Genomic DNA, 25,441 nt, shown 5'->3' with positions numbered 1-25,441 from the left:
GTACCACTGATTAACCAAAAGTTCTGGTTAACTGGAGTTTAAGGACACCACGTGGATCTGGGATCCATGGCAACACAAGATGAATGCTTCCTCTGTGTGAACTTTATACATCTCGCCCCTTACCACCCCCCCCCTTTGCTTACATGCATGTAGAGGATTGGCAGGATTTTCCTTCAATTACACCTCTACCCCGATATAACGCGGTCCTCGGGAGCCAAAAAAATCTCACCCAATAGGTGAGACCACGTTACATCACGGTAGGGAGAGGTACTGCTTTTACCACTCCATGCCTCAGCTTCTCCCCCTCCACCCCCAGGCTTGCCACGCCAATCAGCTTTTTGGCCCGACAAGCCTGGAAGCGGGGAGAGTGGAGCGGAGCGGCAGCCGCACACTCAGGGCAGGAGGCGGAGATGAGCTGGAGTTGGGAGCAGTACCTCTGTGCCCCCCTGTTACTTGCTGCGGCCCTCCCTGGACCCCCCACCGCCCCAGCTCCCCTCTGCTCCATCTCCTCTCATGAGTGCACCACAGCTCCGCTTCCCCCCACTCCCTGCCAGGCTTGCCGCGCCAATCCGCTGTTTTGCGCGGCAAGCCTGGGAGGGAGGAAAAGCGGAGCTAAGTGACATGCTCGTGGGAGGAGGCGGAGGCAGAGGCAAGCTGGGGCAGGGGGGCCCAGCAAGTAAGAGGGGGGACACAGAGGAACCACTCCCCACCCCAGCTCACCTCCGCTCCACCTCCTCCTCCCATGAGCACGCCGCTCAGCTCCTCTCAATGTGTCTTTTGCAGGACACTCAAGGTAGAGACTGTCTCTGGGTCCTGACTTTAAAGACCAAATTTATAAAAAGTAGAAACTGATTGTATCTGCAAAAAATATACACTCACATATTAAACTACATTTACATGTGTAAATATGATAACTGGGGACACAAATGGGTACCAGTTGGTACATACAAATGTTTTGTTAATGTGCAGGTTTTTTACAGCTGCAGCCAGCCTCTAGTGTTTAAAATTTTGTCTGTAAATGTCAGAGATGAGCCTTTTATTGTTTGGATGGGATTGACAAGAGGATGCTTCTACTTAGCACTTGAGCTGTGACTGTTGATTATTGGAAGAAAAATAGGAAATATTGTATTTCAAATTGTGAGAGAAAGGAAATTCAAACAATACTATAGCTCCACTCTAGTCCTAAAATTTCCAAAAGCAAGTGGCTTTTTGATTTGTTCTGTACTCTCGGTCAAGGTGATGTGTGATCAGATTTTCCACTTTGATGCTGAAGCCATATATGACAAACAAAACATATGCTGCAGGATGAGCATATGTGCTAAGTAATAGGATTTCCTCAGACAGACATCAAGTTAATAGAACATGGTAAGATAAGAGAAGTTTATACATGAAGGGAGGCATAAACTTAAATATCTTATGCTTTTCTAATAGATTTCTAATTTTTTAAAAATTGAACTTTATTTAACTTAAAAGAAACTACACAACAACATGTAATTTTATATTACCTATTGTGACGAAGTGGGAATGTTCTTAATGTTTTCTCTGAGTGCTGTGTGGGTGCCTCAGTTTCCCTTATGCATTTCTCAAGTGTCATGGGGTGTGTGATTGTTGCAGAACCCTAGGGGGGCCACTGTGATGCTGTCTGCACAAAGCATGGCTGACACCCTGTCTCCTGGCAACTGATGGCCTGGGCCCCTCTTCTGCAAAGGTGCCAAATGAAGGTGTTGGAGAACAGAGAGATCAGGTGGCCTCCTGGCCCGGGGAAGAGACAAAGGCGAGAGGAGGGGCTGGAGCATTTTCAGTTTGGAGCTGGGTGGGAAAATGGAGGGGAGCCCAGATGGGACTCTGGCCTCCCTGGGGCCCCCCCAAGGTGGACCTGACTGAGGGGGTCCTGTTGTCTGTATCTGCAAGACCTATCTTGGACTGTGTTCCTGTCGTCTAAATAAACCTTCTGTTTTACTAGTTGGCTGAGAGTCATGGTGAATCGCCGACAGCCAAGGGTGCAGGGCTTTGTCTCTCACAAACTCCATGACGTCTATATTATTATAGCCTCTTAAAGGATAGATCAAGAAGCATAGTACTCAGCAGCTGTGATCTGATCACTGTAGGGGAAAAATGTTTCAGAGGAGACACGTACTAAGATTCTGCATACAAACTTTCCATTTTACATTGCCTTTCAAAGCAACGGGAGATCAATTCCTTGATAATTTATAGTGTTGAGGCAAAATCCGGGACGCCCACCGAAGTCAATGAGAGTTTTGGTAATGACATTAGTGAGGCCAGGGTTTCATCCTGGGACCAGAATAATGAGGAACAAGGGATTATGGGTCTGAATTCACTGTTTTACCTTCATAAATATTTTCAGTTATCCTATTCTATACTACGGTATAAGCGAACATGATATATCAGTTTTTTGGAATTTCTTTTGTAGGAATGCCAAAGGCGAATGAATTACCTTTTAGATGTTTTTATATTTGCTCCTGAAGATCTGGCACTGAATGCAACAGTCCTGCTGTGGCCTCAGAAGATTAATCCCATCTTTGATGAACATGATGATGTAAAGATATTTTCTTTATACATTATATATTCTAATTTGTTAGGCCTTGTACTGTATTTCAACAATTTATTTTCACTGCTGCTGTTGTCCAGTCCAAATGTGTATAACAACATTCATTATAAGATGCTCAAATATCATGGTGCCAGGTTTATGTATTTATAAGAAGCCAGTGCACTAATGGAGAATATATAATAATTAGATATTTAACAAGTACCAGCAGGCTACAAATGTAGAAAATTAGAACTGTCATTTGAGCTTAAAGTCTTTGGCAAGTCTGGTATCTTACTTCTACTGTGGTCAATACCTGATAATTCAGCGGAAGATAAAAATTCACTACAATGCACTTAGCCAATTGTGTAATACTTTATACTGGAGAAAATTCCTTCCAGACCCCAAAAAGTTTGTGCCTTGAAGCATGAGAAATGAATATCATCCTTTTAATTTGCACACTTATTACCATGATGTGTGAGGGATTTATCCAGGCTTTTTAAAAATTCAACCCTAGTTACATGCTATGTGAAGAAATTATTTCATTATTTTCTTTCTAAATGTACTGGATATTAATTTTTTTTCATGCGACTTTGTTCTCTAGATAAATAAGAATTAGGAATTCCAATTATTCAATTAAAGTTTACTAATGAAGAATATGCAACTGTTGTTTTTCTGTGATCCAGATCCATAATGGATTACTTTCTTAACCTTCCACCACTTCTTCGAGCAATAGTCCACATGGTTCACATTGTAGTTCTTTCTCACTGCCCATGGTAGCAAGCTGGAGTTCATAGTGTCCCCATGCTTTCCCATGACTCTTAGATACTTTAAGGTTATAGTTACTTAGCTTAGAGTTTGTGTACTTTTAAAAAAGTTTTATTTAAGCCTGGTGGGTGAAAAAAATCCAAAGCACTTTTCTTTCTTTGAGTCTTGCTTTGGTACTGAGGAATATGTCCGAAAGCAGAGAGCACATCTTTGGGCTTTAAAATGTGCCAAGACTCTTATGCCCCAGTGATGTGAGTACAAAATATTTATTTTGTTTAGAGGTGTCTTGTATTCCTAGCATGCATGCCATGTGTATTTGTTACTGAATTCACAGACAGGGCTTGTGATGCTCGTTTTAAAATTTTTACAGAAAGGTCAATATGAAGTGTCTCTGACTCTGAGGTACCACCTAAGGAGCAGTTTCTTGTAGCAGGGGCACTCAATAAAACCAGTTTTGAAACAGGAAGAAACTCTACTCTGGGAGCTAAGGGATCTGCTAGGTCTATGAGACCTCATGTTGCTATCAAGCCTTCTTATTCATTCTCAGCGCAGTTAGTGACTCCTGCTGTCCAAGGCAGAAGGAGCAAAGATCTCCAGGTAGGGCTCCACACTGGTCGCCATTTCCATTACTGACCAAGAAGGCTAAAAACCATCATGCTTACTTATCTAAACTGGCTCCTTTGAAACCACGTTGGTACCATCCTTGCTTCCTCTGCCCCATTGTCATTGGTATCACATCTTGACAAGATTTCTGCTGAGACTCCAGTATTTGTACCATTGGACAGAGCCCTGTCATTGTCAGTACAGTCTCCTTCATCTACTAAGGCTGGTTTTACATTTCCTGCAGACCTTACTATCACTCCAGAACTGGAGTCCCCCTTGGTGGCTGTCTGTCGTTTTTCTGCAGTAGCTAGGAGTCTCTTGGTATTGGAGCCCAAGGTACTAAAGATGAGAATCTCTCTGCATCCAACCTCTATGGCACCAGTGCCTATCTCTCATGCTGTCAGGCGGAGACTTTTCCTATTTCTACAATTCCAGAATTGCCTCCCCCTTTAGAGTAATTCTGTTCATCTGCATAATCATTTTTGTATGGAAGCAGGAGTACTTCTCATACGAGATCTCTGCCTTCACTTAACGTTGATTCCCGAGAATAGTTTTGGAAGGAGTCCATCTCATCACAGATCCCATGTTTCAGAAAGGTCTCATGTTCTTGGTTTCCATCTTTTGCAGCACCATATTTACGTTCTATATGGGCTCAGACTTTGCCTATTGGTTTTCAGTTTAGTCCCTGAATTGAAAAATGAACTATTTGCTCAGTTCTAGTTGCAGACTGCATTCAAATTTCCAATTTTTTAAATGAACTATCTCTTGTGGGGGAGGGATAGCTCAGTGGTTTGAGCATTGGCCTGCTAAACCCAGGTTTGTGAGTTCAATCCCTGAAGGGGCCATTTAGGAAACTGGGGTAAAAATCTGTCTGGGGATTGGTCCTGCTTTGAGCAGGGGGGTGGACTTGATGACCTTCTGAGGTCTCTTCCAACCTTAATCTTCTATGATTCCCTCTTAAATTAGGGCATACTCTACAAGGGCCCATTTAACATCTCTGGCTTGTTTCAGAGAAGTGCCTGTTGCTGAAATTTGTAGAGAAGCTACTTGTGGTTAGGGTCATATGTTTACCAATTACTAGTCCATTGTCACAACATCTAGGTCAGATGCCTAATTTGCTCTGCAGGACTCTTCCACAGTTGCTGTTTAGATAAAACTCCTATCACCTACCTCTTTGAGGGGTAACTGCTAGTCATGTACCCACAATGGGATCTGTGTGGACAAAAGCTTCTCAAAGAACTCCAGTTATTGCCAGGGAAGTAATCTATCTGTACTATTTATTTTCTCTCTATCCATGCTGATAACACTTATTTACAAAATACTGATGCCACATGTTTGATCACTCAAATGTCTACTGCAAGCTTTTTTTCTTTTAACACATTTAAATTATCTATTTTATAGCTGATTGAACAATCTAAACGTAAAGGTGAAAATGAACTACTGGCCAAACGCGAGAAACTTATTTTGGAACTAGAAAAGCAGACTCGCTGTATGGAAGAGTTTACAGAATTCTCAGAACTGGATCGTATGCAACAGGTCTGATAAAACATAGTATAAAGGGGGTTCAAAGAGTCACATATGCTTAATACAAGAAACAGGATTGTAATTTTAAAAAAAGATGTAGCGAACACAAAGTTAAATGTTGAAGTTCTATTGCTGTACTGTTATGCTGATGAAACTCATTAGACACCCACTTTTGCGCTAACTACCATAGTGACACTAATATTCTGACTGGAGGGGAAATTTACCATAAGAGCTTTGTTTAAATCAGTTAATAGGTAGTCACAGAGTGGAGTAATATTAAAGAGATGGAAGCAAATGCTTTTGAGGCTGTGCAAACACTCTTGGTGAAATCCTGACCCTACTGAAGTTTTGCCATTGACTTCACAGGGGCCATGATTTCAGTAGCTGGTTTTAGTATGTTTAGTTTTGGGAAATTAACCCACTAAGTTAGATTCATTGGGGTTTTTAGGCAGTAATTTAATTAGGAATTGGCCAGTTACATAAATCTCAAAAGTCCACTGAGTACTGTTGGGATTTTGTATCAGAGGGGTAGCCGTGTTAGTCTGTATCTGTAAAAAGCAACAAAGATTCCTGTGGCACCTTATAGACTAACAGATATACTGGAGCATAAACTTTCATAGGTGAATACTCACTTCATCAAATGCATGTAGTGGAAATTTCCAGAGGCAGGTATAAATATGCAGACAAGAATCAGTCTAGAGATAACGAGGTTAGTTCAATCAGGATGAGGCCCTCTTCTAGCAGTTGAGGTGTGAGCACCAAGGGAGGAGAAACTGCTTTTGTAGTTGGCCAGCCATTCACAGTCTTTTTTTAATCCTGAGCTGCTGGTGTCAAATTTGCAAATGAACTGAAGCTCAGTAGTTTCTCTTTGCTCAGTAGTTTCTCTTTGAAGTCTGGTCCTGAAGTTTTTTTGCTGCAGGATGGCTGCATTTAAATCTGCTATTATATGTCTAGGGAGATTGAAGTGTTCTCCTTCAGGTTTCTGTATATTGCCATTCTTAATATCTGACTACCTTTTACTGTCCAGTTTGGCCGATGTACATAGTAGAGGGGCATTGCTGGCACATGATGGTATATATTACATTGGTGGACATTGCAGATGAATGAACTGGTAATGTGGCTGATCTGGTCAGGTCCTGTGATAGTGTCACTGGTGTAGATATGTGGGCAGAGTTGGCATCGAGGTTTGTTGCATGGATTGGTTCCTGAGTTAGAGTTACTATGGTGCAGTATGTGGCTGCTGGTGAGAATATGCTTAAGGTTGGCAGGTTGCCTGTGGGCGAGGACTGGCCTGCCTCCCAAGGCCTGTGAAAGTGAGGGATCGTTGTCCAGTATGAGTTGTAGATCACTGATGATGCGTTGGAGAGGTTTTAGCTGAGGACTGTAGGTGATGGCCAGTGGAGTTTTGTTGGTTTCTTTCTTGGGCTTATCTTGCAGCAGGAGGCTTCTGGGTATACTTCTGGCTCTCTTGATTTGTTTCCTTATTTCCTCGTGCAGGTATCGTAGCTTGGTGAAGATCTTCTGGGTGCTGGTCTCTGTCTGAGGGGTTGGAACAAATGTGGTTATACCTCAGCACTTGGCTGTAGACGATGTATCGTGTGGTGTGTCCAGGATGGAAGCTGTTGGGATTTTGTGGTTCCCAATAATAACCAAATGAGTCAGATGCTGGGCAGAATCAAGGGTCTTTGATTTGATTCAGTTCAATTCAGTTCAACAAGACTTTATCCAATGTGCACAAAGGGAGAGCCCCTGGTACAAAAATCAACCAGAGTCCCTCCAGCAAGGAGCCCCTCCCATTGCTATTTTATAGCACATGGCAGTTACATAACAAGTTACATAACACAAGCCTCTAACCAATCATATTTAACCTTTCTATATATGGATTTGTTCATCACATTCTTATACTTCTCCACTCCACATGTTAAGCTCACCCCTAACCCCTTGACCTTTTCTAGAAATGTTCCTAGGGTGGTGAGCCACAGCATGCTTCTTTATGCATATGTACCTTGTAAATCACATTTTGTTTAAAATGAACACAAGCATACCTTTCAGTATGAACAGTAGACTGAATGCTGGATCTGAAACTTCATGACATGCCAGCCCCCTTCCCTAATCACTAAACACTCCCTGCCATATTTTGAATTTAAAAAATTGCTTAAACGGAAGATTCTTGACTACTTCCCTGAGTAATTGAGTACATTTAAAAAAAATTCTCTCAAAGCTTGGAGATCGCAATGCTTGGAGATCACAAAACTTGAAAATCGCAGTTGTCAAGACTACATATTAACTACAGAAAAGTTAATATGTGTTCTTTTTTGTACAATGTACCTTTGAAACTCAGTCAATTTGAGAACACTTTTTTACAATGCTTCAGTTTGAGAAGAGTAAAATTATGCTTATGTTGTTTTTCTGAGCATTAATCTAGTGTCCTTATTGCGGAAAAACTCAGTCCATCTGCTTGGGGACCATGTTATTGTCTTTGTTAAAGAGCATGAGGCTAATATCCTGTAACTCTCACAAATTACTTATAATTTTGAAAAGCCAATGATTTATTGTCTCTTTTAATATCATGTAATTAAGACTATTCCTTTTATAACTTGAATAATTTTCAAAAGATATAAACTCATTTGATTTCAGTATGTGACTGACATGAGAGCGTTGCAGAAACGCATACAGGAAGCAGAGGAAACAGTAACTTTTATTAATAAAGAAGAGACTCTCTTCAAGTGGGAGCTGACTGAGTATCCTGTTCTCGAGAGTTTAAAAGTTAATATAGATCCCTATCAGAAACTTTTTGTTCTTATACTGAAATGGCAACGAGCAGAAAAACGGTAATTATATACTTGATAGTCTTAACGTTAAATAAGGAAACGGCTAAAAGATTTAGGCTGCTTTTATTTGTCCATGCAAGATATGTGAGCTATTTTGAAGCTTAACTCCTGCATGTGAATATTTTCATCTCCTTGTTTGTATCTATTCAGGTATAGATATAGATCAGTGGTTCTCAACCTTTCTAGACTATTATACCCCTTTCAGAAGTCTGATTTGTCTTGTGTACCCCAAGTTTCACCTCACTTAAAAACGACTTGCTTACAAAATCAGACATAAAAATACAAAAGTGTCACAGCACACTATTACTGAAAAATTGCTTACTTTCTCATTTTTATCATATAATTATAAAATAAATTGATTGGAATATAGATATTTTACTTACATTTACTCTTGAGGGCATTCTGTGCCAAAAAAACTAAAAATTATGCGAACAATATTTTAAAATTCTACAAAATTCTGCAAATTTTATTTGTCAAATAAATGTGGAGGCGTCAACATGGCATTCGGGAGCACAGGCAACTGGCTGCACAGAGATGGGAGATCACTGTGCAGCTCCCTCTCCCCCCAGGACACGGACTCAGCGGTGAGGCTGCACCCAACCCTGACATAGTTAAGGGACTGGGCCTGCCCCAGAAACACCCCAAAGCTCTGCCAGTCCATGCCAGGTGTGGGCAAGCAGGCTCAGCAAGGTAGGATTTGTGTGTGGAGGGGCTTACTTTGGGGGTGATCCAGGTATGGGTTGAGAATGTTCTGTGTGGGGCAATCTGGGTGTGGGCGGCTGAATGGGGGATCTGGATGCACAGGGGTTCGTTGGGGGGTTCTGGGTGCAACGGTAATGGGATTCTGCAGGGGATCCTGGTGAAGATAGTAGGGGCTCAGTGGAGGTAAAAAGGCTCTGGGTGTGGGGAGCTCAATGAGAAGTCTAGATGCTGAGGGAGTGGGTCTCAGTGAGGGTGAGGATCCAGGTGCAGGTGGTTGGGGCTCGGTAAGGTGGGGATTTTGGTGCAGATGGCTTATCGGGATGGTCCAGGTGCAGAAGGAGTAGGGTTCATTGGGTGTGGGGGGTGTTTCTGGTTGTGGGGGATGAGGCTCAGTGGGAGGATCTAGGTATGAGGGGGTCTGGATGCACAGGGGTTGGGTGGATGGGCAAACAGCTCCCTGTACAGTGATTCCTCTCTCTGTAGCTGAGGAGCGATGGGTGCAGGAAGAGCGCGGGCTGTTAGAGGAGAAATCTGGGGTGGGTCTGACCTGGCCCCAGATGTCATGCAGGGGAAGAAGAAGGATAGGGTGGGGATTTTGGTGTGGATGGCGCATCAGGTTGGCCCAGGTGCAGAAGGAGTGGGACTCATTGGGTGGGTTGTAGTTGTGAGTGATGAGGCTCAGTGGGACCAACTGTGTCTTCCCCAGTCCCACCACACCCCGCACCACAGTGATTTACCTCTCTACTGGCTGCCTTGGGCACCCGAAACATACTTCTCTGGGGCACTATCTACATTTATATAATAAAATACAATTTTGAGTTTGTCTTCACCCTCAAAATGGAATGTAGAGCTGCTCAAATTATTATGTTACTTCAGGTGGGTAAATACTGCTGTATAAGCTATAATAGTGACTTATCTAAAGTGTGTGAAAATGGGTATACACTTCCGAACTGGAGGTATAATTTTCAGCTCTAGGAGACACATTCACTCTGGCTCCGATTGAGCTATTGCACTAAAAATAGAATGTAGCCACAATGGTGTGAGCAGCAGCGGGTGGGGGGAGGGACTAGCCACCCCAAATGCATACCCATCCAAGATGGTCGTCATCTTCTAGTGACTATACTGTGTGGAAGCCCTGATGCTACTAAATAGGTGTGAGTGCTTTCTTGGTTACTATTGTAGAGAATGACAGAATTAAAATATTAGATGCACATCCGTTAAAATGTTTCTTTTAACTTTTTAAACTTCTGTTTATGATACAAATAGTATATTTAAAATTTAAAAATATGTTTTAGATATGTACATGATATATTTGTCATTCTGATTCTTGTATAAGATGCATTATGATTTTGTTTTTTCTCCCAGATGGATGGATGGTGCTTTCCTGGACCTGAATGGGGAAATCATGGAGACTGAGGTAGATGAGTTTTTTCGAGAAATATACAAGATGTTGAAGGTTTTTCAACAAAAGCAGAAGAAAGCAGAGCTGGAAAAGAAGAAGACACTGCATCGCAGAGCCATAGTAGAAGAGAAGCTGGAAGAAGAAAAGAAGGACAATCCAACTATTATAATGTGTTCATCAGTAATGGAGCAGATCAAAGTCTTTAAGGTTAAAAAAACCCATTGATAATAATACTTAGCTCTTATGGGCAAATCCTAAAACCATTGCTCATCCAAGTAGATACTACAATATCTGAAAGGATTTTTTTCAAGTCCTGCTATGCAGTGTTCATGGGAGTGTTGGCTCTGTCATGCTTTTCAAGTGACAACAATTATGCAGTTAGAGTGAATTCCTGGCCCAATTGAAATCAATGGCAAAACTTCAACTGATTTTAGTAGGGCCAGGATTTCACCCCTAAAGCTTTTGCAAATTTTCAGATATATGAATAACCAAAGAGTGAATTAATAATATGTTTTAATTTACATATTATATAAATAATAAAAAGATTACTTCCTGCCATGGAAAAAGCTACAGTAAAAGAAACAGATTTTGAGGCATATATAAGAACTGTAATAGGGAATTCTGAAAATTAGACATAAAGGCAGCCAAAGGCTTTGTAAGCATCACTATGTGTCCCTTTTGTATTTAAAAATAAATTGGAATAAAAAATACACAGATACAAAATATTATTTTTTTCTCAGATTTTTACTAGAACAATTGTATATGAAAGTATATCTTAATACAAAATGTTGTTGAAAATTAGTTAATTTTTTATGCATCTGCCAAGACCTAAATTCATGGTTCTGTATTTCTTCAGAAAAAATTAATGAATAACATTTGGTAACAACTGAAGAAGTGCATTGAAAGAAGCCATCTGTACTGTTCAGTGATTACTGTAATTGAAGTCACTCATGTCATCAGTTCTGAACTTGGGTCTTGGCAGGTTAAAAGCCTTCTGGTTCACTCTTAGGAATGCATGTACAATAGTAAAATTATTACCTATAATTCATCATCAATGCAGATCCACTGACAAAAGTGCTATAATAGACAGGTTTTAGACTGATACGGAAACATTGTTTGAAAAGATTGTTAGATATCAGGAACAGTGGCCCATCATCCAGAGAGTCAGTGGAATTATGTTTTGAAAATAATAGTAGACGTATATTATAGACAGTCTTTTAATATTCAGCTTCTCTGGATGTATTAGCTAAACTGCAGAGTTTAGCTGCAAAGGGGAAAGAGAGTGAGCTAATATAAGTGGATTGTAATTCACATTATCTGCAAAATTTGTATTTACATAGATGAAATTCTGATTTGCAAATATTTTTTTCAACTAGGAGAATATCCCCACGGTGACTATCCTTTGTAACCCAGGCATAAGGACTCGCCACTGGCAACAGATGTCAGATATAATAGGATATGATTTAACTCCAGACTCTGGAACTACCCTAAGAAAAGTTTTAAAGCAGAACCTAGCCCCTTACCTGGAGCAATTTGAAACCATAAGTGTAGGCGCAAGTAAGGTGAGCACAAGAGTAAATCTCTTAAGAAACAAATGAAAAGTGAAGTATGTTTGTGTGTTGGTTTCTGGGGCTTATTATAATGACTTTTTTCCCTTTCATTGTTGTACATAATTTTCTGCATCTGTTGAGAGCTGATTCTAACAACATGCCTTTTTGGATGGAGTGTTGGCTATAATTTTGAATTTGTTTGAACTTTTGTGTTGTAGCATCAGTGTTACCTAACTGTATTATTTTGTTATGCTTTAACAAATGAAATGTTAAGAAAAATAATAAAAGAAAACAGTGTTATGCTGGTAGTACTAGTGATAATTCTCCTAAAATTTATCTAGGTATATGAGATTATATATTGAACGTATCAATCAAAGAAAATTAGTGCAGTGACTATAAAATATCTCCTTTCTATACTATAGGAGTTTTCTTTAGAGAAAGCTATGCACGCTATGATGGAAATATGGGAGTCTGTTTCCTTCCATACAAGCATTTATCGTGAGACTGGAGTTCGTATTCTGTCAGCAGTGGATGAGATTCAGACTATTCTAGATGATCAGATTGTAAAAACTCAAACAATGAGAGGATCACCTTTCATTAAACCTTTTGAAAAAGAAATCAAGGTATGAGAGGCAATATGGTTATTTGCTTTTAAAAATGGCTACTTATATTCAAGTGATAACTATACGGTTGCCCTAATGTTTTATTATTGTGGCATAATTGTTGGATTTAATTTTTCAAAATTTGATATCCTGGGTGTTTCTAAATAAAATGTTTTACAAGTTGTTTTAATTTTTTTTTTAATGTTGAGATTCCCACTTGCTTTCCCACTCATGGTTTCTCTCTTCCTCCTGAGTCAAGTCCAACTGCAGCAGAGAGAATGTCCTGAATATCCTCATCACTTTAATCTGGGAAACCAACATTTTATATAACTCTCTAACCCCTCTTGCTGATGATTATAATGATGTTTTCATTATCTTTAATGAAAGTATTCGGTGATCTAGTCTTTATAAGCCAAAATTTGGCCTCAGGGCATGCCTTTGCATGGGCTGTACACTGGAAAATTCCTGGTGGGCGGGCAGAGGAAGGAATTACTTTCCACAGGCTGCTGAACAGCAATGGAGCCACTCTGCAGCTGTTACTTTAACTTCAGGGCTAGAATAGCCCTCAGTAGTTATGGCACCCTGCCCCCCATTAGGGGAATATCTGGTAGATCTGCTGTACCTGACACCACCCCAAAATCTCATTTTGTAGTTGCATGTAGGGAGCTCGCACACCAATGGGCTCAATGAAGCATAGGTGGTACGTACTCTTTACACAGACCATTCAAATCCTGCCCCCCTACTGTAATGTGGATCTGTCCTAGTTCTGCTATGAGCCAGACTTTCCTGGCTATGGAGAGATGAGTAGGATTTGTCTCCAGTATCATAATGAATGTTATCTAAACATAACATTATTAAAAGATGATAATAGTGAAATGATCTGAAACTCCAGTCAAAGGATTTATCAGCACTTTAGGAAACTAGTCTACTGATAGATTAGACTTTACAAACTGCTTAGGTAATGCATATATAGGGAAGAATGTTAATCTTCCTAGTGGTTTACTTTTCTGTTTATATTAAGTCTCCTTGGGGGACAGAAAATGTTGTGCTGTCCATAAGATTTGATTTCTTTATTTTTGATTCTCTCTTTAACTTTATGTGGTATGACTATATCCTGGCAATAATTTAATATGTTTGTTAAGGAATGGGAAGACCGTCTCATTCGAATTCAGGAGACTATTGATGAATGGTTGAAAGTGCAAGCTCAGTGGCTTTACTTGGAGCCCATCTTTTCTTCTGAGGACATCATGCAACAGATGCCAGAAGAGGGACGTCTCTTCCAGACTGTAGACAGATACTGGAGGGACATTATGAAGTATTGTGCCAAAGACCCTAAGGTAATATATTGACTCAGAAATAAACTGGCCCCAAAAGAAAAGAATTTTATCCTCCTTCCATTTTTATTAGTAATTTTGTAGTAAAAATACTCAATGAACTGAACAATACCTGCACACAGACCTAAGACTTAAAGAGTAAAAGTGTGTGCTATGTATTTATCACCTTAATAACCTTCATTGTGCCCTGTATGAGACTTACTGTATGCACTTATGGAGATTATATATCTGTTGTTACAGGTTCTTGCTGCCACTTCATTGACAGGTTTATTGGAGAAACTTCAGGGGTGTAACGAACTTCTCGACAAAATCATGAAAGGGCTTAATGCTTATCTTGAAAAGAAGCGCCTGTTCTTTCCTCGGTATGCTGCCGTGTTGACTATGTCAAAAACAAAGATGATTGAAATTACGTTTTGCTGTATAGTTAGGCTGACATACAGTAACTTGATACTTCTGTCATTTTTGTGAATCTTTTTCTAGTTTTTTCTTCTTGTCTAATGATGAAATGTTGGAGATTCTGTCAGAGACGAAAGATCCTCTCAGAGTTCAGCCTCACTTGAAAAAGTGTTTTGAGGGCATTGCTAAGCTGCATTTCCTTCCTAACCTGGATATTCAGGCAATGTATAGCACTGAAGGTGAGCGAGTGGAACTGATTTCAACCATTTCTACTTCTGAAGCTCGAGGTGCTGTGGAAAAGTGGCTGATCCAAGTGGAAGATATTATGCTGAAGAGTATACATGATGTTATTGCTGAATCAAGATTGGTATGTTTTCTAGTATATGTTCCAGGCCACCTCCTACAAAACTATGTACATATGAGTAGTTCTTACTTCATTTTAGGGTGCTCTCCTAAAGGCCTTACTCACACTAAAACTTTTCTGTCCTTGCGTGTAATTTAAACATATGAAAGCCACAGGCTCAGGCCTAAGATTTTGGTGGTAGACTTCAAATTATAGGCCAAATAGTCAGTGGGAGTTTTACCTGAAACAGGACTGAGATTTGTCCTGCATGGTCATGGGAACATATAAAATAAGCCTGACAGCATTACTAATCTTCTAAGATATCCTGTTTTGTAGACTCAGTATTTCAATCTTTTTTTTTTAGTTAGTTAAAAACTAGAAGTAAACAAAATCCTTGTTGCAGGTTTGCCTCACCTAAGAAGAAAGCCACAAACCAGAAAATGATTCTGTTTGCAATTTAGCATGTTAGGCAGATTCTAATAATTAATAGGGAGACTTTTAAAATCTAACTATTTGGCAATAAAAAAAAGGAAGAAAATAAAGGAAAAGCAATTTAAAAGAAATATTTTGTATTTTATTTCAAAAATACAAATATAATATTGCCAGCATTTCAAAAAGTATTATTAAAGGCATCATATTGATTCATATAATACAAAAGCATATTCAGTGGTACGTGTTCAGTTATTTGCACTGACCCCATTATGTGATGTATTTATCTCTTTAGGCATATCCTGAAACTGAAAGAAAACAGTGGGTTCTAGAGTGGCCTGGACAGGTGGTGCTGTGTGTGTCTCAAATGTTCTGGACGAGTGAGGTACATGAAGCCATTTGCAATGGACCAAAGGTATTATGAAGCATAATATTTGTATTTTTATTTTACATTTAGTATTTCAGTTATTGTACTTTGTTCAGCTAAATCATTCATCTCTCCTCCTGCCCAAAATAAAGTTGGATACAGTAATTGATAAGAAATCTTAAAACAGAGAAATGTAAATAGCCTTTGGATGTTTTTGAATATGAGGTAATGGTCAAATTCTGAGGAATGTGCCTACTGCATCCTTTATGCGACTGGATCTTGGTCTGGCTAGCTGGAGGAAAAGGGGCTTTACCCCTTAAGGAATCCCTTGCAACAACGCAGAGAAGGGGGAAAGTTTACAGGGATGGACAAGAAAGGCAGGGTGCAATTGGGGACAGATCAAGGTCACTGCATTGCCCTTCCTGCTGATTGGAAAAATGGGAGAGGTATTCATACACCATGCAGCCACCCTATTTACCAGGATTAGGCTGGAACCAGCCATCCACCCACCTATATGCTTGGGAACCTGGTCCTATTCCTTTTGACTCACTGTGGGGATTATGCTAGTTGCCCCTTTTCCTTGTGGGGCTTGGGTGGAATTTTTCCCTCACTGCCGGGTTGACCAAAGTAAGGTGAATTTTTTCACCTTTCCTACCCTGATTGGATGGAGTAGGTGGGTTAGGTTATCATGTCGCAATTTATATGTATTACTAGAGGTGGACATCCAGTGCAGGTACTTGGTATACAAGGGGTATAGTTATTGGATAAATTGGATTGGAAATTGATTTGAAGGAAAACATCCCTTAAGGAAGCTGATTTAAGGGGGATTTGGTACTTCTCTGTCTCTTCAGATGGGAGCCGATCCCTTCCTTTTCCTGGCCCCCTTTCAGGAGCCAACCCCCTCCTCCCTACACTGTACAATTTGCCGGATACTCCCAGATATTATAAGTGGATAAAGTTGCAGCTTAATTAAACCACATTCATGCCCTCTTGTCTTTCTTCTGGCATAGATGGACAATGTATAGTAGCCAATTTTTTACTTTCCCACGGGGTACTCAGGTAACAGATTTACAGAGAGTGCTGCCTAGGGACCAGATACCAATTTTTTTTACACTCAAAAGTTCCATTGAAATTGGTGGAAGTTTTCTGTTCAAGGAATTTAGGATTGGACTTTGAAAAATGTAAGCAAATATGTAACCTCCTGCTACTTTAGAGTTTTCTATTAGAAAAGTCTAAATACCGGTGCAGTCCTCATTCTAACAAGTTTTAAAAATCAGTGGTACTATCAAGTGTGGAGGGATCAGAAAGGAGGCAGATAAACATGACACAGTGGAGCTTTTCATAGTTTATGGGCATGTACAGCACTCTCACACATATACATACTGAACCATTATTTATAGGAACATTTTAATTGTAGTTTAGGAGCCAATTTTCTATAAAATAATTTAAAAAATATTACTCTACAAGTTCCAAGGAGCTCAGGTGGATAATATCCAAATAAAGACATCTGTATTCAGTTCTTTCTCTAGGGGATCCAGTTTTTTAAAAACATGAGTGTGGTTTCAGACTGCACTTCCAATAAGAATAAGAACTTTAAATAATTTTCTTAAAATGGGGTTCTTTTTAACTAAGTGTTCTGCTTGATGCAGGATTTGTAAAGATTGCTACTTATAAAGTTTGAAACTGCTTTCAATAAAACAAATGCCAACTAAAATAATTTTGAAAAGATATATAAGCTAAGCTGAATCCTACAGCTTTTCCTTAAGCAAACCTACCACTGGCTTTAATGAAATCTTCATGTATATAATCCAGAGGTTTGCAAACTGTGGTCTGCAAACCACTGAGGGATCATAGAGCATTTGCAGATGATTCATAGAGAGTAGGCTGATCATAGGCTCCTCCTGTTTGTTTACAGCTGCTGAAATGCAGTAAGGGCCTGACCCAAAGCCCATTGAAGTCAGTACTCCCATTGACTTAAATGGGTCTTGGATTCAAAATATGTAAAAAACAATATGCTGTAGTTTTACAGGGCAGGTAGATAATTGCAAATGAGAGAGGAGATGGCCTTTGAGAAATGACTGAGAAGGGAGATGGTCCATTAAACAATCTCTTTTAAGATGTCTGCCCACACTAAAAGAAATTTCATAACCCTAATTATTTGCACATTAAGGTCCAAAGACTGTTAAATCAAATTTGACATTTTCTTTCTTGCAGGGTTTACAGGATTACTACAATACTCTCCAACTTCAGCTTAATGATATTGTAGAGTTGGTGAGAGGAAAATTATCTAAGCAGACACGAACTACACTAGGTGCTTTGGTTACTATTGATGTGCATGCTAGAGATGTCGTCATGGAGATGATTGAAAGCGGTACATAGCTTTTTAAAATTTTATTCTTCATGTGTATTTAACAGAGAGTTACTCAGAACCCAGAGAAATAGACTTGCGTTATCTTTCTTTGCTGGCCTTAAGAACCATAAGAATTTTTAAAACATTTTATATATGAAAACATTCATATTGGCAAATTATTTATTTTATACCTGACAGAAAATTCAATTTTCTAGAACTTTTTTTCATATTTACTGCTAATTATTTTCTTACCAGATGTGAAAAATGAGACAGACTTTCAGTGGCTTGCTCAACTGCGATATTATTGGGAATACGAGAATGCTCGTGTCCGCATCATTAACTGCAATGTAAAATATGCCTATGAATACCTTGGCAACTCACCTCGACTTGTCATTACTCCCCTTACGGATAGATGTTACCGCACCTTGGTATGCTTTTATGTAAAACTTGTTATCAACCTGCTTAAAGAATTCATTTAGCTGTAATATGGCATTTTCAGCATTTTATACTTATTACAGTGTCACTTGGGATCACTGCAATAGCTGTGGGACTCTCAGCATTTCTGTTAAAACAGCCAATTTTCCGGGATTTTAATTCCTATTTTAATTTTCAAGCTGAACCTGTTTGGCTCCAGTAGATCTGCAACAATTGTCATGCTTTGTGATGAACTGAAGCCCACTAACCAACTTCATCAAGTGGGCTGGGTTTGCAGATCTGGCAAAAATGTACCTCTTGACAAGTTGCTCCCAGCTTGGATATTGAGACAGCTAAGCCACTTATGTGGCATTGTGTAACTGGCAATTTAAATTGGTAGTGATGCCATGATATTGCTTCTGAAGCTAGGACAGAAGCTGGCCACTTTTTACTTCCCATTTCCAGTTGGTGAGCAACACATCAAGACACATTGCTGCATTGTACACTTAGCCCAGCTTCAACTAACCAGGACTAATCTTAAAGTGGTTAAACTGACTAGAAGAGAAATGTTCCATGGGATGGCATCCTTGTGCATAGTGACTGAAAGATGAATGAAACTAGGAGATAGAAAGACTGGGATTAAGGGTACAGAAGAGAAATGGGGAGGGTGGAGGAGAAAAAGAGAGTCCGGGTTAGTAACAGGAGGAATAAAGGTGATAGGGGAACTAAGGGGAGGGAGAAAAGAAAGATTTGGAGGGTAGGAGAGATGGGAAGGATGGGATAGGAAAAGAAGAAAAGAGGGTGTGGGAGAGAATAGAATATGGGGTCGGACAGGGTATGATGGACAACAGAACATGGGTAGAGCAAAGGGAGACAATATGAGAAAGACCACAAAGAATGAGTGGGAAAGGAGATGCTGTTTCTTAGGCCTTGGCTCCACTGGCACTTTACAGCGCTGCAACTTTCTCGCTCAGGGGTGTGAAAAAAACACACCCCTGAGTGCTGCAAGATACAGCGCTGTAAAGCACCAATGTAAACAGTGCCGCAGCGCTGGGAGCGCGGCTCCCAGCGCTGCAAGCTAATCCCCATGAGGAGGTGGAGTACGTGCAGTGCTGGGAGAGCTCTGGCTGAGCCTGAGGGCTTGGCTACACTCGAAACTTTAAAGCTCCCAGCGCTGCGGCACTGTTTACACTGGCGCTTTACAGTGCTATATCTTGCAGCGCTTAGGGGGGTGTTTTTTTCACACCCCTGAGCGAGAAAGTTGCAGCGCTGTAAAGCGCCAGTGTAGCCAAGGCCTCACACTTCAAAGCGCTGCCGCGTCAGCACTCTGAAGTTTCGAGTGTAGCCAAGCCCTAAGAAAAGGAAAAGGAGAGCAACAGATAGAGAACAGAAGTAAGCAAGATCAGGCACATGGACTTTAAAAATGTTTTTTGCCTGAGTAAAAGCTGCATGATCAGGTCCAATATAACATACAATGTCTAGTCATGATATGGACTGCTCAGGAATGGATAAGATTGTGCCCTTTTCTGAGGCACCTACAGTAAAGAATAACTCCAAATCGAACTTTGAGTTTCCTGTATTTTGAAGACATAAATAATTTTTAGCTTCACCTTTTTCGTTTAGTATTAATCTGATAAATATTGGTTTTATACAATAATTTGTTTTCAACTATGTAGTGTTTTCAATTTACAATTGAATTTAAAATTATTTTCCATTATGAAAAAGTCTTTGCTTAAATTATTAATTTTCATAAACTATTTCCATTCTTTAGATTGGAGCCTTTTATCTAAACCTTGGTGGTGCTCCAGAGGGCCCAGCAGGGACAGGTAAAACAGAGACTACTAAAGACTTGGCTAAGGCTCTTGCTGTACAGTGTGTTGTCTTCAACTGTTCTGATGGCCTTGATTATCTGGCAATGGGGAAGGTAAATTGAATTACATTTTAAGATCAGTATGTGTTTTTCAGGAGGAAAGGTGTTGACTTTCAGTGGGAGCTACATGCCCTTTTGAAAATTGCACCCATGATTCCGTGCCCCTAAGAGTTTATAATCTAAGGTCTGCTAACTTCAATGGGACCACTTGCAGTGTGTTAGCGTAACTACGTGACAAGGAGTTTGCAGGACCAGGGCCTATGAACCTGACTCAGCTTCCAGTAAAACCAAGGAAAGATTTCCATTGACTTAATTTCCTAATATAGCTACTGACCTTTCCTCCTAAGAAGGCTTAAATATTATTCAAAGTATGCAAATAAGTTCACTGCACAACATTAAATTTCAAGCCATTGTACTACTGATTGTTGCTTTTAAATTTCCTGATTCTCTGTTAGGGGTACAGTTTTTGTCTTTCTTTCTTGTTTTTCAGTTTTTTAAGGGTTTGGCTTCTTCAGGTGCTTGGGCTTGTTTTGATGAATTTAATCGAATTGAGCTTGAAGTACTGTCTGTGGTGGCTCAGCAGATCCTTTGCATTCAGCGAGCCATACAGATGAAGATGGAAACGTTTCTTTTTGAAGGAACTGAACTGAAGCTCAATCCCAACTGTTTTGTAGCTATTACCATGAATCCAGGTTATGCAGGACGTTCTGAACTGCCAGACAACCTCAAGGTAAAATAATAAAATAAGCATATTCACTTAATAGTGCATTTACGAAACCTAGTGCCAAATTCACTGCGGGAGTTGCACCAGAATGTGGCATCTACAGTATAAACAATTTGTGTTTTTAAATTTTGTATTTCTTATGCAACATATTTGTTAGGTTTCATTTTCTTTTAATTTATTCAAACCAGTTTGTTCTGCCTGAAGGTTTTTAATCAGTTTTTCTGCTGTTATGAACTGAAGTTTTACTAATTATTATAATTTTTGCTTTTATTTGTGATGAGACAAACCCTTCAGTAAGGGTTGTTTAGCTGGGGAAAGGGGGACTGCAGGATTTGACCCTATATGCTTTTAAAGTAGTGTTTATATTGAATCCAAATATTTTAAGAAAATATGCTTAAAAATAACTTAGAAAGGAGTTTTATTCAGAAGCAGTGCTAGAGCAATTTGACTAGATCATGTGATGATGAGAGTCATATAAACTACCAGTTACAAATATTTGCTGTGATATTTGTTTGTGCTAGTGCTCCTATTTCAGTGGCAAGACATGGCTTCAGCAAAGTGAAGATGTCTTGATAGCAGCATTGCGGTTCTATTTTCCCTTTAAGTCACAGCACCAAACTGAGAAGGGACAGAGCCATGTTGCCTCAAGGGGAGGAATTCTACCTCAGGAAGGCAGAATTCATTCAGGAATACTCTAGTCAGCAGAGAGCATGTGTTATTCTATACAAAGCAGACAGGATCTTTTATAGAGGAGAAGGCAAAAACTCCTCATTTATTGAGAATACAGCAGTTAGCATATGCTTTTCAGTCATACACATACACACACACACAGAGTCCTGCCAGTTGATGTTTATAGTTACCAGTCAGAGTCTGGATCAATCTAGTGGCCAGCCACATTGGTTGCAGAGGGGAGCCTGGCTCTGTCGGTCGCGATCTGGTGTTCCTGGAGTGTGGCAAGATGAACCCAAAGTCCCATGGCAAAGCACCCTGTTCTTATAGTCTTTTTTCTCTGTTGAAGTCTATGGATTTTGCTATGTCAGTTTCTGACCAGTTACTTCATAATTGGTGTTCTCTTTTGATGTAAACATTCCAATACACCTTCGAGAGGGTCATCCTGTCCTGGTTACAATTTAATCAATTGTCCTGTCTTTAGGAGTGCCAGCCTTACCTCAGGGTCATCAATCTGCCCTTTCTTCATTATGGATGCGCGTTGATGGTTCTCTGGTGTCGTGAAGTCTCTTCACTCCTTGCTTTACCATCTGGCTATAACAATGGCCTTCACACTTTATCTTTTCCTGGTGCATACATTCCTCGTTCACAAAAGCAATCTTTTACAGAGACCTTTGAGACTACAAACAGATACATTTTATATGAGCAAAAGATATTGTAAATTAATCCTTCCTAAATCTTATAATCAAAACTATTCACACGGAGGCCCGGGCCTTCAACATTCCTCTAATCTCATTAATATAAACGCAGTATGAGATCCTGTCTCTTACTTACTAAACCTTAAAACAAAGAAATGTATATTTAACTAGAGTGCCTAATTTGTAATACATACAGGAAACAATAGTAGACATTATAACTTATCCTAAAACAAAAGGGTGACCATAATCAGTCATAGGCTTGTTCTGGTCTGTCCCTGCCTTAGCATCATACAGACACTGGCAGTCTGTCAGATGCATTTCTACCAGTGTCCCAGAGGGTATTTTCCCTTCTGCTATACAAAAAGGGTGGCGGCAGGATGAAATCAAATCATACATTTAATTCTCATAGTACAATTATAAATCCTGCTCCCTACACATGCTCGCTGCTATATCCTTCAGGGGGTGGCCAGTATATGTCCCTGGCCCTGGTCCACGCTACACTGTTTTAAACGATTTTAACAGCGTTAAATCGATTTACGCTATACCCGTCCACATACAATGCACTTTAAATTGATTTAAAGGCTCTTAAATCGATTTCTGTATCCTCCTCAATGAGAGGAGTAACGCTAAACTCGATATAACATCGATTTAGGATTAGTGTAGCCGCAAATCGAAGTTATTGGCCGGATAGTTATAGTGATAGCTACCCACAGTGCAATGCTCCGGAAATGATGCTAGCCTCGGGACCATGGACGCACACCGCCGAATTAATGCGCCTAGTGTGGACGGCGTGCAATCGACTTTATATATCTGTTTAATAAAACTGGTTTAAGTTAATTCGAAATCTATCCTGTAGTGTAGATGTACCCCCAGCTACATGTGTCCATCTCTTTCTCCCACATCCTTTTCTGTCGTTTTAGGTGTGTTTGGCCTATGGGTGGCACACAATGAGCCGTTCTCTGTTCTCTGAAAGCAAGGGAGTGGATGAGGAGGAAGTTAAAGCAGGGTAATCTGGTTAATAATATCAAGTATCAGGGGGTTATTTTTAGCCTTGTTCATCTGTATCCACAACAAAAACAGCAAGGAGTCCAGGGGCACTTAAGACCTACAGATTTATTTCCGAATAAAGCATTCGTAGGTAAAAACCTCACTTGAGAAGTGAACCTGCATCTGAAGAAGTAAGTTTTTTTAACCCACTGGAAATATGCCCAAATAAAGTGTTAGTCTTAAGGTGCCACCGGACTCCTTGTCGTTCTGGTGAATAATGTTATGTGTAATGAGGGCCATATAGGCAACTTGCTTGGTTTGGCTCTAATGAGTCATAGATCTTGTCTTCAAGATTGGTAATACTGTACACAAGAACTTTTATGTTGCAGTATCTATGCTCTTGAGTGCAAATCGGAGTAGTTACAGGAATTCTTTTGTTATTCTTTTTAAATGTTTTAAGCATATTTTCTGCGATATGCATTTCAGGTTCTTTTCCCCGGAACAGTATGCTATGAGGTTCCTAACTATGCTCTGATAGCAGAATCTCTCTCTACCTCATACGGATTCTGAATGCCAAGCCATATCAGTGAAGATCTGTAATGACCTACAGACTTGTGCAGAGCAACTTTCCTCTCAGTTCCCTTATGATTATGGTATGCGTGCGCTGTTAAGCTGTATTAGTGGCTGCTGGCAACCTAAAACTGAAATTCCCACAGGGAGAATGAAGATATATTTGGTAAGTCCCTCAGGTAACATAGTGAATTTCACTGATGTCAAGTATTCAGAGTTTTGAACCCAGCTGTGCCATTGTCTCACACGTATTGCCTGCTGAAGTCATTGAACCACTCTGTCTCAATTTCTTTATCTGTAAATGGGGATAAGAATCATGGCCACGAGGGTAAGGTGGCCAGGGGATGCTAAGCCTCACCAACAGGATGCAGTGCACCCTCCCTTTGGGAGCGGCTTAGAAAAGGAACTGTTGATTATATTGTTGGCCACTACACCTAATATGTAAATACACGAAAAACACAAACATTATCTCCCCATGTCTTAAGGGTTGAACTTTGAGTCATTTATCATGCAGGACACTTAACCTTTTCTGGCCATTGTGTCACACCCCCAACGGAGACTCGTGTGGAAGGGAGCTATTAGAGTTCCTGGATACATCTTAAGGACCTTCCAACATTGATATGAGCTATGTTTACATTGAATTCTTGTAAGGCCAAATATTGATGCATGGTTTGGTCCAAGTTAAAATTTAGTCCATATCTTTCTGAAACACTTCAGTGATTCCAGAGTTTGGTCTATGTGTTACTTAACATAGCCATTAATGTTTTTCAGAGCACGAATAGAGGAGGACAATGCAAAGGGCGACATAGCTTTCTCTGTTCCTAGCAGCCATCAGTTCAGGAACTCTCCCTCTCATTGCTGCATTAATGATGGAAGAGGGCGGGGTCTTCAGAAGTGTTAAACTGGGGAAAGAATTGCAGAGAGATGGCAATACTGTAATAGTCATGAGAGGCAGTGGAGAGCATTTGGGGTGCTCCATCAGACCCCCTAACACAATTTCAGGAAATGCCCTGCTTGATGCATCTTCACTCATTACAGGGACTGCTGCCTCTAAGTGCAGCCTAGCACTGTTGCTGTATAATTCACCATTACTTTTTAAGGCTAAGATTTTGTCATGGAGGTCACTGATTCAATGACTTTCAGAGATCTTTGAGATATTTTCCGCGATGGCAGGGCTGGAGCTGTCATCTGCTGCATGCGGTGTGGGACCTGGAGCTCTGAGTTACTGTGGGCAGCAGGCGCTCTACAGCTGTCAGCTGCTACGGGTGGCAGGGACCTCACAGCTGTCAGCTGCCGCCGCAGGCAGCAGGGCCTGTAGCTGTCAGCCATGTGGCAGCGGGAAATGGAGGTGTCAGTGTCCCCCCCTTTATTTTAGTGACAGTCACAGACAGATCACTGGCTTCGTAAATTTTTGTTTATTGTCCACACCTGTTCATGACTTTTACTAAAAATAATTGTGGACCAAAATCTTAACCTTACCCATCACACATTAGCATATAGTTCCGTTTTAGAGTAAATCTCAGGAGAACTTCTAACTGTAAGAACAGCTAGGACAATGAAACAGACTCCCTCAGCAGGGTTGTGGAAGCTTCCTCACTAGAGGTTTTCAAAGGATGGTGGCATAGCTCTCTCTCTTGGATCGTGAGACAGAACAAATTCTGCATCTTGACAGGGTCACTAGATGACGCTTGCGGTCCCTTCTAACCCTATGATTTTATGATTCACATTGTGCAGACTGATTTTATTTGTATTATATAGTCAGC

The 25,441-nt window shown here is 40.2% G+C and overlaps 1 protein-coding gene across 1 annotated transcript in view; it reads left to right on the top strand.

Annotated features, from left to right (window-relative positions):
* The window catches only part of DNAH12 (dynein axonemal heavy chain 12), a 167,079-nt gene that overhangs the window by 27,022 nt on the left and 114,616 nt on the right, over window positions 1–25,441 (top strand). The window contains 17 exon segments of the mRNA XM_030570491.1: window positions 2,432–2,557; window positions 5,318–5,452; window positions 8,078–8,271; window positions 10,339–10,582; window positions 11,752–11,937; window positions 12,348–12,548; window positions 13,670–13,864; window positions 14,102–14,223; window positions 14,342–14,624; window positions 15,325–15,444; window positions 17,611–17,767; window positions 18,002–18,174; window positions 19,932–20,084; window positions 20,521–20,760; window positions 23,595–23,674; window positions 23,676–23,778; window positions 23,780–23,848. Of these exon segments, the coding sequence (XP_030426351.1) occupies window positions 2,432–2,557; window positions 5,318–5,452; window positions 8,078–8,271; window positions 10,339–10,582; window positions 11,752–11,937; window positions 12,348–12,548; window positions 13,670–13,864; window positions 14,102–14,223; window positions 14,342–14,624; window positions 15,325–15,444; window positions 17,611–17,767; window positions 18,002–18,174; window positions 19,932–20,084; window positions 20,521–20,760; window positions 23,595–23,674; window positions 23,676–23,778; window positions 23,780–23,848 (2,781 nt within the window).

The sequence above is a fragment of the Gopherus evgoodei genome, chromosome 7 (assembly GCF_007399415.2).
Source record: "Gopherus evgoodei ecotype Sinaloan lineage chromosome 7, rGopEvg1_v1.p, whole genome shotgun sequence".
Lineage (NCBI taxonomy): Eukaryota > Metazoa > Chordata > Testudines > Testudinidae > Gopherus > Gopherus evgoodei.
The sequence above is the reverse complement of the archived record's forward strand: the minus strand, read 5'-3'. Positions and strand labels throughout refer to the sequence as shown.